The sequence below is a fragment of the Mesitornis unicolor genome, unplaced genomic scaffold (genome assembly GCF_000695765.1).
Source record: "Mesitornis unicolor isolate BGI_N332 unplaced genomic scaffold, ASM69576v1 scaffold45014, whole genome shotgun sequence".
Taxonomy (NCBI): domain Eukaryota; kingdom Metazoa; phylum Chordata; class Aves; order Mesitornithiformes; family Mesitornithidae; genus Mesitornis; species Mesitornis unicolor.
Window position 1 is genome coordinate 1 of NW_010181612.1, and position 12,095 is coordinate 12,095.

Genomic DNA, 12,095 nt, shown 5'->3' on the forward strand with positions numbered 1-12,095 from the left:
GTCCAGAGGAGGACCACAAAGATGATCAAAGAGCTGGTGCACCTCTCCTACGGAGACAGGCTGAGAGAGTTTGGGTTGTTCAGCCTGGAGGAGAGAGGGCTCCGGAGGGACCTTATAGTGACCTTCCAGTACCTGAAAGGTGCCTATAAGAAAGCTGGGGAAGAGCTGTTCACTAGGGCATGTAGTGATAGGACAAGGGGTAATGGTTTTAAACTAGAAAAGGGTAGATTTAGGCTGGATATTAGGAAAAAGTTCTTCAACTTGAGGGTGGTAGATCACTGGAATAGGTTGCCCAGAGAGGTGATGGAGGCCCCATCCCTGGAGATATTCAAGGTTGGGCTTGATGGGGCTCTGAGCAACCTCATCTATTAACATTGTCCCTGCTCACTGCAGGGGGGTTGGACTGGGTGATCTTTAAAGGTCCCTTCCAACCCAATACATCTTATGATTCTAAATCAGATTCAGTGCAACAAATTCCTTTCTGTCCAGGTTGCATGATAAGCTGTGTACTAGAAATTTATATGCCTTTAACTAGTATTGCCTATTAATGGTAAAGCCTTTTCTTCTTAAGAATTCTGAATAAATGGAGTGCGTTTAATGCTACCACCTACTTGAGCAAATATGACAGCAATCAAATGGGATTTTCATCAGGTGTGGAGATCAAAATGCCCGCAAGTCCTTAATTTAGTAACCAGTGCAGTGATTCACTGGGTTGTAAGGGCAAAGCCTTTATTACCAAGGTCTGCTGTTAGATCTTTACAGGCATTGATTCAGGATATGACACAGTCATTTGTATGAGATGTTAGGATTGGAGAATCCTCCCATTTCAAAGTCCTCAAAACTGAGTCCCAAAGCCTGGGGGTGGTGGGGGGGGGACAGAGAATAGAATAGAGCACTGTTGGCTTTGGCTTCCAGCGAAGGGCCAGAATGTGGAATTACAGCTGCTCTGTGGCACAGTTTTGGGAAAGGGAAAAGAAACCAAGGCTCTAGGGCAGGTTTCCAAGCTTTAGTTTTGGAACAACACCCATGGTCTGTGGCAAGTTGCCTGCTTGTAGCTGCCTTTGTGGCTAACAGATGTGGAACAAAAGTTTAAGAGGGAGCGTGTTAAGAAGTGAGATTGACTGTGGCTTATGGAGTGAAATCTACTGCATGAAAAACAACTGGAGAGCCTCACTCATGCTTGTCGTGCTGTGTTAGCTGCTTTGGTGTCATTGTATGATTGTAGAAGGAGAGGAAACACTTTATGAACTCAAATGATTATTATGTGGATAAACCATATGTGGTGGGTGGGGACTGGGCTGAATGACCCAGGTGGTCCCATCTAGCTTTTTGCTTACCCCCACATTCCCAGTCAATGTGGTCCTGGCAGTACAGACAGGATAAAAGGTCTGTTGAGCAGGACCATGAAAGCAAGCAGTTTAGCGTTCAAAACCTCAGTTTAGATCCCAGGAGTTTATGGCAGTCCTGTTTGGAGCCTGCTGCATCCTGAAACTATGCTATCAAAGCTAGACATAAGAGATAAGCATAATAATAGCCCAGAAGATTTTTTTAAAAGGGGATGAGATCAGTTTCCTTGGTATAAATAACATTTCCCATAAACCAGACTTTTGCAAGTCAGCATCCCTTTGGTTTGGAGGAGGGAGGGAAGTCAGGGCAGGAGGAGCCTGCAATGAATCTGTTCTAACACTTGAGTTTTGTGGAGCAGGGGTAAATAGTCATCAAAGATTAAGGTCATCAGTCACAACTGAGAGATAGGCAAAGCAGAATGAAAGCTTTTTCTTTCTAAGTAAAGACTGCTGAATAACATTTCATTATGATGATCTTTCCATTATGTCCTTGCAGTTGGAGCAGAGTGCAAACAGAATGAAATTTTGCATTGTTCAGAAACTGTTGGATTTTATTGAAGCCAAATCCTTTTGTTTGTGGATTCTTTTAAATGAGCAGCATGGCCCTACCTCTCTGGCAGAGTTGGGTCCTAGACAAGGCCATGCACCTGACATCTGATCACACATTGTATTTTGGCTTCAGCTGAGAAAGGTCTCTTGGCTGAACCCACTGTGCAGAGAACTTGTCATTAGCTTTACAGACAGAAAAGCAGTAGGGCAGGGCTTTTCCTTCCCAAAGACAATCTATAGAAACACTATTTTGTCTGCTTGAAGCTGACAGAAGCTCCTGCTTGGTAGTGTTTGAGTGTTCACAGAAAGAGAGCCTCTCCTCAGCTGAAGCTTTTTCTACTTTGATTAGCAATTACTTCAGTGAGACACTTAGGAGAACCTGTGTTTCTATCTCTGTGCACGCTTTAGTGCTGTGCTAGAGTTTCAAGATGAGTCTGACTCACAACCACAGACATACTGAGCCAAAGCTGGCCCCGTTATTTCCCACGTGGCATGGCTGCTAAAACATGAGATCCACAAATGTCCTGAGAGTATGTTACACAGTCACTGTTAATTTCATTAGGGGAACTTTGCTGCTTATTTTTTGAATTGATTCTTCTTTCTGGGTTACCTAGGCTTAGTGGTGCATCACCTTTCCTTGGAGAAACTAAACAAGAAACACTTGCCAACATTACAGCTGTGAATTATGAATTTGATGAAGAATTTTTCAGCAATACCAGTGACCTAGCGAAAGATTTTATTCAGAAACTCCTGGTGAAAGATACACGGTAAGTAAAAATTCAGAAAGATCCATTTGGCTCTAAGAGAAACCTGGTGAAATACAGCCTGACGAGTAATTTGCAAAGCTTTCCCTGCAGTGCATATTGCCATTCATGAGCAAGATAGGAGGCTGTTGCTGTGCCCCTAGTTGATCACTTTACTCAGAAATATTAACAAAAGGAACCAAATCTCAGTTAAATTCCACCTTCAGGGCTGAATTCTTGCCTGAGTCAAGCTGGTACAACAGTGTGTAGGTGCAGGGCTGAAAATGGTGTGCAAAATCTCTAGTGCAGGGTAACTACCACTTCAGTATTTCAGTCTACTCTGAACTATTTGCAAGGAGGTGACGTGATCCCAGAATATGCTCTCAGTGGTGCAACGGCAGAAAAAAATTCACATGTGCTCATGGTGGAATTGTTCCTTAAGTGCCTCTGTATCTCTTAAAATCATCTAGAATTTGCTTGACAGCTGTGCAGATCCTTGTCCCCAGTTTATAAGGAACCACAGACCTTTTTTTAGTTTTTCTTGCTTTTAATGAAGTACACGCAGAAGTAGCATCTCCTTCCTCATAACCCTCTTTGTCCTGAAGGGAAGTCAGGCCATTGCACTTCTTTCTGATGGCTTAATTAGGAGAGAGAAAAAGGCAAGCTTTTCTGCAAATCCTCAGGCCTGAGAAGAGGGTAGAGTAGGTGCTGTTTGATGGCAGGTTTGCACGGGTCCAGCAACCTCTTTTTAAGAAAGGACAAGTCAGCGGTATTGATATTTGTCCAGTGTACAGACACAGTCCCTGTGCAATAATGTGTTCCACCCTTTGATTCTCAGCACTCTTAATGTGTGTACTGCCAAACTGCCACAAAGCAGAAGGAAGTTAGGATTGATCAGGTTTGATTAGGTTTGAAGTATTAATCTCAGAAATGTTGATTTCAGGAAGTGGCAGCTCCTGGAGTGACTTAATATCATGTTGCAAATGACAGTTTTGATATAATCAAAGTTGTATACTTTGATTCAAACACAGCAATATTAAAGGTGTGTAGAAAGAATTTCTTTTCTAAGCATGTAGGATGAAGAAAACAATGATTTATCACTTTTTCTAGAAGGGTACACAAAAATGCAGGTAGCTTTTGATCAAAGAAGAATTAAAATCGTGTGGAGTGAGCACAGCTCCTTACTGAAATGTAGAACAGTTATTAAACTACACACAAGCAGTATGCTTTGTGGAGGAAACATAACCTTGAAATTATAGAGTTAGTCCTGGCATTCTCTTGATAAATACTTCATACAAAGCCTGGAAGAGAAATGTGGGGGAATGGACTTGGGTACAAGGTATTTCTCATTCAAGATTGTTTTTTCTTGTGGTGGTGTTTTTTAGGAAACGGCTGACAATTCAGGAAGCTCTATCTCATCCGTGGATAATGGTAAGACTAAATAGAGAGACAGATCTTGGGGTTTACCATAAGCAAAGCAGAGATGATGTTCTCACTCCTGCTGGTGTGTTAAATGGAAAACTGCCCTCTAAGTACTGAGAGACCCTAGGTGTCTCAAAGAGATGCACTGAAAAAAAATTAGTTGGGTTTGACTAAATCCTTGGATTTCTGCAAATTACTTTTTATTATCATAACTTCCAAAAAGAGAGGGACAAAGCTTTGATGTGTGTTGCACATTCTAGTATCCTATATTAGATTAGGCTTTGCATTTTTCCATCCTCCTCCTCTGTTTGCATGGACATGTGCTACATGTTGGGTTTAGTGCTTTCTTAAGTTAAGAGTTGACTACAGCCAATGTGGAAAACACAATTTCTCTCAAGATATAGCTGCTGTACCAAGTGTGTTGATTTGCTTACATTTGTGCATCTGAATATTTTTTTCATCATAAAAACATTTCTTGCTTTTGTGGATAATAATGTGGATAATTTTTTGGCTCGTCTCAGCATGACTAATGAGGATGTTTGAAATTCAGTTTTTGCTCTGCATCATACAAAGCTGGAGTGTTTTCAGGATTGTTGCTTTTTCTCTTACAAATACTGATAGTTTTGAGACTGTTAACTGCTAAAAATAAATCACATGGAATGAATGCATGTCACTTGTCACATTAGGTTTTGGGTTTGTGTTTTGGCTTTGTTTTGCTGTGTTTTTTTTTCTTTTAATCAAATGCATGAAGGAAAATCTATGGGAGCGAAGAATCTCCCAGCATTGTGGAAGTTGAGGCTGCATCCTTTGTGTAGAGTTTTTGAATTACTGCACTGTCTTGTAAACATTCAGTAATATTGGTTCCTCTGTCTGACGACTCACCAGCTGAAAGAAGAAACAAAAGTCCAAGAAAACAAGAAGGTTGAGAACACGCAGCTGAAGACAAAACGCCTGAGAGAGTACACCATAAAGTGCCATTCCAGTATGCGTCCCAATAATACCTACATCAACTTTGAGCGCTTTGCCCGGGTAGTAGAAGACATTTCACTTACAGAACGGGGTTTCAGCACTTTGACTGCATCCCACGATTCCTTGCAGGAGGACATTGATGCTCTGGTTTCCATTTATAATGAGAAAGAAGCCTGGTATAAAGAAGAGAATGAAAGTGTGAGGCACAAGCTGTCTCAGCTGAAGTATGAATACCGTAAAATTGAATCCCTGAAAAGACATCTACAGGATGATATCAAGACTGTAGGCACCAACCTTACATGCATAACCGGGAAGTACGCTGATCTGCAGAGTCAGTATGAAACTCTCAGTCAAGAGCTTTCTGAGGAACTCAAGTGGATACAGGATTTAATGAGTAGTTTTCAACTGGAAAATGAAGCCTGTGTGAATGGAAACTTTGACTCTGTTTTCAACAAAGATATTAATGAATCACTAATGGAGCTGTTAAATAGATCTTGCTGTGAAGAATTCCTTGCAGGGTTGAATCTTGATGTCGCAGAATCAAATCAGTAATGTTGTAGATCAGGTTAGGCGCAGGGTTTGCTGCCTGTTTCAATGTACAGCAGTTTAAAAAGTTTTCAGTGCATAGATTCTAAACAAAAACATCACCTAGAACTAAAATAAAAAAATGGACGTATTGCACAAGATGTTGACCAAAACTGTAAACTCCCAGTGGTTTGTAGTGTTGAAGTCGTTTCCTCAACTTCGGTGTCTGAACTTACAGGAACTACATTATCACAGTGATACGAACGCATCTAGCCCTGCAACCTTGTGCATTGTCTGTATCATACTTCATCATATAGTACAGTTCCTGAAGATTCTGGAGCAATTAACTTAGCGTAAAGAGTAGTTTATTCTGTACCTACTGGAAACTGAGTGCCTGGAAACTGATAGAAATCTCACAATAGCATCTTTGGTTGGACATGAAACAGTCATGTAGACCCTGGTGCAGGCAGTTCTATAGAACATGAGAAATATTTGCGAAGGTTAATTCTGTCCTGTAAAACAAAGTAAATGGTGGAGTAATTTCACATGTAGCTAGTAATGTGGAAATTCTCCATTCTGTGAAATGGCTGCTAAAGAAGAAAAGTTAAGATTATTTTTTAGGCCAGTTATGCAGGATGAAATTTTTTACCAGAGGTGTTAGCTGTTTATTAATCCTTTAGTTTAAAATTCAGCTAAGTTTCCTGTCCTTTGCCAAAGAAATCCTATTCAGAAGTCACAATTTGGAACTTGTAATAAACTGATCAAATAACTGTGTATAATTTTACAGTGCAAATAATAATTTGTGAGTGATAAGTGATTGTTAACATAGACCACTGGTTTGCTTTCTACAGTAAAGAACATTACAAAATTGCAACTAATTTAATCTGTGGTGTGGGACTTGAGACTTGTGTTCTTGCTGTGAGGATTTTTTAATTTTTTTTTTAAGTTTTAGAAAGTAAAAGAAAAGCTGTCTCAAACTTGAATCGTGCCATGCCGTCTTGTTTTTCAAAGAATTCATTTGACTATACTGTATTAATATGCACAGATTTACCCATCTTGTTTTTGGACATAATAAATAGTTCTTTATGCAGGATGCAGTTGTTCCCCAGTGGCGTAGTTAGTGACTGAAAAAGAGATGTTGAGCTTCTGTGTACTGAAAAGAGTTGCCAGCTTTTTGATGTATTTTTTTTACCAGATTTTTTATGAAAGAGGGAGTTTTAATTCTTAAAAAGTAACTTAAAGCTTAATGGGAGTTAATAGCTGCAGAAAAGACTCTCAAGAGAGTCTGCTTTCCCTCAGCCATGATGGCATATTCTCTTTGTGTAGATTTTCTCTATGAACAAATGCACTGACATGATGAGCAGGAGCATTAAATGAGGCCACTCTGTTCCTGAGCACATTTGAGTGAGGTTAATATTGTTGTGACTCAGTCCTTGAGGCTAGTGCTCTCTGAGCTGAAGGAGGTCACTAACATGCTGCTTTTGAGAAGGGATTGTGATGCTTGAGAAAATGACAAGGTCACTGGTTTGCAGGCTACTTAAAAATTGAGAGGCAGTTTTTAACAGTCTGAAGTAGTGTAAAGTGAGCTGTTTTGATTCAGTGATGGTTCTACAGCTGAAAGGGCACTAAGAAATTTTTCATTATGATTGTACAGCTGACATTTAGCCAGTGACATTTTTCCCACTTTAAATTTATTTCTACTCAGTGTTTTGCTGCACCATGCTAGCCATTTGCAGCATGAGGAAATGATATTTAATGCTTAAATGTCCCATGTCTGTTGTATGCAAGTGGTGTATGCATCTCAGTGAGAAAGAGGCCTAGCTGATAGCTTGGCTGCTTGAAGAGGTATCTGCACAAATGCTATACCTATACCTATAGCATTTGATCAGAAAAGTGAATTTGTTGTCTCGTAAACACTATTTTGCTAAAAAAAAAATAAATCCTCACTGACGTGTTTTCCATTCTCCTTTGGTACTCTTGCGTCTTCAGGTGTCTGGCTTGGTTGCATTCCAGTTCAATTAAGTGTAAATATTTCTGGGTTATCCCCCCTCTATGTATGCAGATCAGAACTGCTGCAATGGTTGTCAATCTGTAAACTCCATAATCTTTGAAGGGTTGATTCTTAGCCTTTTTCTATTCACTTCTACCAGATCTGGTTTGGTTTGGTTTGTTTTTTTTTCCTCTTGATCTGCCAGACACAGTTTTCTGCTCTACACAAATTTTGATGTGGTTATTGGAGTTCAAAGGTTCTCAGGGCCAAGTGTGACCACTGACTGTACTCTAGTTTTAGGATTTTGTTTGAAATCAAAGGGGTCCTGTCCAGGCACAGGGGGGACTAGATTTAATTGTATTTATTCTACTTTTACCTGCATGAATCCCCAGCTTCCCCAGCCAGTATTTTTTTCAGCCAGCTCCAGAGCACCTGAAGTATCTATTGTATTTCATGCACCAAAGGGAGCCAAGCAATAAAATTGCTCTCTTATCTTCCAGCCAGTGGACAAACAACAGGCTTTGGTTCGGCAAGCATCTGTTGTTAACATGGAAAACTTCAAAAGGCAATATGCTAGAAGGCGATGGAAGGTATGATGGCGAGCCTTTAATCCTTCTCATGTAAGGCTTCCCAAGCTTGATGGGATCAGAGGGCAAGATAGAGCCTGAATGTAAAATTGTAATGTGCAGTAGATAAATGAAAGGTGTTTGGGTATGAAATGTCTGCACTGTGTGTGTGCAGTCAAATTCTCATTCTTCCCTTTCTCCGTAGCTTTCGTACCGTATTGTCTCATTGTGCAACCACTTATCTCGTTCGCTGGTGAAAAAGGTCCTACTACAGGATGAAAGTCTGGTAGGTACATTTCTCAAAGGGGAAGAAGAGAAGGACCAATTGTACTGCACGGTGGTATTTGCTGTCCTTATATGGATGCACAGCCCTACGGGATGGCAATGGTTTTGAGTGGGAGACCAGATGGACTGTGGCATCCCTTATGTGCTGCTGTAAGTTGTGTTACTGTGATAGAAATGTTGGGAAGGGAGAGCCGGTGACTCTGTAAACCCTTTAGATCTTTAGATGCCAGCCACATGTATTCTGTAAGGCAGCAGCATGTGGGCTGCAGATGATGTTTGTGTACCTTAGCAGTGACTGTGCTGTCTGACCAAAAAATGAGCAGTGACAGAGAGAGTTGGCACTGCTGCTCTTGTGCCCAGCTGTGTGAGGGAGGGTGGGGGAATCCTGCCATGCTCATGACTTTCTGGAATAAAACTCTGAGATTTCTATTAGCTCTACTTTTCTTAGTAGATGATACATTGACAATATTAGAAAGTTACGGTTAGGAGTGTGGTATCTTATTTATGTGACTGAAACATTGCGGTCTTTCTATTTCAGAGAAATTGTGAAAGTGACAGTGAGGATCTTTCACAAAGAAAAGCCACTCGTCAGCGGAGAAACAGCATATCGTAATGTCATGAGGGTTCCATGGGCACGAGATGGAGGAGACTTTCATCCTTGCTGAAAAAAGCAGCCCTGACAGCAGACTTTGACTGGTCCAAATCCTAGGTTTGGTATGAAGCTTCTCCCTTATTAAACTACACCAACAGCTGGATGATGATGTTAAATGCCTACTGAGCATTTTAGAAAATTGAGGATCCAGATTCCCAGGGAAATGCTGCAGCACAAGCACCGATTGGAGTGCTTTCTTATATGTTGGGTGTTTCAGTGATACTTCAAACTATTTGTGATACCAATTGCACTAAGGATATAGGGTTTCTACTGGTATTCTTTTACTGCAGAATAATTCACATTCTGCACAGTGATTAACACTGTATGCATTCTTATTTCAGTCAGGGAAATTATTATTGAGTCTTAAGGAAATTTTTTACTATGATTTTTATATTTGTTGGTAGAATAAGTATTTGATGGCAGATACCTGACAGATTTTGTTAACTGTGTGCAGTACTCTGTTATGGCTGTCATTGTAGAGAAAATCATAGTGCCATTACATATCATGACCTTGATTTAATGAACCTAGCAGTAAACAGTTCTGTACTGCAGGACCAATTGTGCTCTGGCCATCGTCTTTGGCTGAAGACTAACACTGCCACTGTCAACTTGAGGACAACTGATTCTGGCTGGTGAGAGGATGAGATAGGCTAGGACAGCTTTTGAATGAAAAAGAGAAAAAATTCTGTAGTGACTTATATGCACCCAAATACAACGTTTTTACAGAACCATGGCAGGATGCTTCACCAAAACAGGGCACTTAAAAACCCAAGGTATATGAAGAAATAGTCTTTATTAGACGTTGTAATTGTTTTAATTTATTGTTGGCAAATGGGAGAGTCATTTACACCCATTAGTGCAGGTGCTGTTTATATGTAACCCAAACTGTAAACATCTCTGATTCAGAATTGAGGAAGTGAGCACTTTGATGCTGATGCAATGTCTTTTTGCTAGGAAGTTGCATCACTTTAACTATATTAATTTGTAAGCTAGTATTGTTCAATTGGTACCAAAAAATGTGCATGAACCAAGTTATTTTTTTCACTAAATATATTAGTTGTTAGAACTGCATATTTACTTTGCCATTTAATAAATTAAAAATCAGAAAGCAAGCCTATTAGAAGCAGTTATCGATTGACAAGGAAACTGGTTTTGTTTGACTTTATGGTTGTTACTTCTAGGCTGAAGTTTTAGAGCTGAAGGTGTGAACTGGTGTTGAAAATGACTACCAGGTTAATTTTGCCTGGCTTCCAGTTTCTATGAAGGAAATAAATCTACGCTACTTCTATTTGTAGCTTTGTATCCTTGCTTAGGCAGACTAAAATGCAGTTGATGAACAAGTATTTCTATGAAAGGAAGGAAATGGATGAGAAGCATTGGAGGAGAGGCAGAAAGTAGGATTTGAAGGAAGAAACACAAAAAGAGCAGTGTAAAAGAATGAGTATGAGAGGGATGTATAGGGAGTGGAGGTAAACCTGGGCTGGGAAGGTTGAAGGAAGGGAAGAGAATGTAGGTATAGAAACTAGGAAAGCAGGAGAAGAAATATTTTGGCAAATATGGCACTGCATTTTGATACTATTTATTTAATTTCCTTTTATTTCACGTCTGGGGCTGCTATAGCCTGGGACATGTGCCTGGTCAAGGGATAAGGAGCAGGGCGTGAGCTTCTCTTCACATTCATTTGTATTTCAATTCTACTTCACATTCAGGTGTATTTCTGAGCTTTCTGTGTAATTTTTGAGGCAGAATCCTCAAAAAGTGCTGTATAAATGTCTATATTAATAGGTAGCAGTAATGGGAAAAACTGCTGTTTCAGTGTCTGGAGAGAATCTTTCATAAATAGAATACTAAAAATACATATTTGGATAAAAAGCTGCCCAGCTTACCTACCAAACTTTGCTTCCTGCTTTCCCTGTCCCATGTGTTACCATTAGTACTTTCCCTGGGCTACAGAAAACCAAATAAACTCTGAGCCAGTGGTATTTTTCTGAATTCTTGCAGTTTAAAAAACACCTTCAGTTTCCAAATTAGAGATTGCAGGATATGCACATAAATCGCACTTCTGAAAATCGAGCTGGTTAAAATAGCTGTTCAGTTGTTGCCTCAGAATTGTGCTCTTACAGAGATGAGGTCATTCTTCTTACACAAAATGCTAGCAACTGTTGAGCAAAATGGGATGCAGCAGAAAGGCAGCCAGAGGAGCACAAGGCAGTGTGAAGCTGTAAGGTCCAACTTATTAATTGTACGTTAATAAAAGATGTAAGGTGGTGTTTTAATGAAGTCGTTACAGGTAGCTTGTGGTGTTTGGTCTGCAGTCCTTTTTGCCCAGGTCAGCTAAAGACAGGACTGTTGACTTGGTCTTTCTCTGTAGCACTCAGTGCTTTTGTAGCTTTATGTGGCTGCTGAGTGGCATGTGTTGCACAGAAATCACACCAAGCTGCACTGGTGTCAAGCCAACCTGTGCCCTGACTGTTCCAGACAGGAGTGCTGTGAGTGTATAATCTCTTGTTCTCAGGGCTAATGTTTGTAGGAGGTTTTACTGTGTTTTTCCAAATGTGGTGGTCTCTGTATTTATCACCCTGTATGTTTCACTGAGGTGGAAATTCAGCCCCAGTTTGGGGAGGCATCACCCAGTCAATCTGTTTACAGCACTGGAGGACACCTGCGCCCTCTGTGCAGGGGTCAGTTTCATTCTTTGCCATTGATGGTTTTTGAGGAACAACCTAGAGGTTCTTTTTATTGGGGGGGGGGGGAAGCATGGGTGGGAGGGGAGATGTAGTACACTTCAAGAATTTATGTTACAGGTTTTACTTTAGTGGGGGAGAAGAATCTATTTTCTGTGTATTATTTTGGAGCAGTAAGGAACTTGGAGATAAGTGAAGTGATAGTCTGGGAAAAAGCAAGTAATTTTTGTTAAAATAAGACTATTTTTATTGTTATTTTAGTGGCAATGATTTTAAATGTGTGCCTACATTTTTATTAAGACAAATGCTGATTTTTTTTTTAAATGTGCCTGGAAATAGTCCGGACTGTCCAAACCCACGGATG

At 40.2% G+C, this 12,095-nt stretch overlaps 1 protein-coding gene across 1 annotated transcript; it reads left to right on the forward strand.

Annotated features, from left to right (window-relative positions):
• Positions 1-2,509: 2,509 nt before the first annotated feature.
• Positions 2,510-9,008, forward strand: LOC104539844 (death-associated protein kinase 2-like; the record flags this gene model as incomplete). Its single annotated transcript, XM_010183471.1, has 5 exons — positions 2,510-2,662; positions 4,024-4,069; positions 8,045-8,134; positions 8,316-8,396; positions 8,934-9,008. Coding segments are annotated over 5 exons (445 nt in total), but the record flags the coding sequence as incomplete, so codon positions are not given.
• Positions 9,009-12,095: the final 3,087 nt, after the last annotated feature.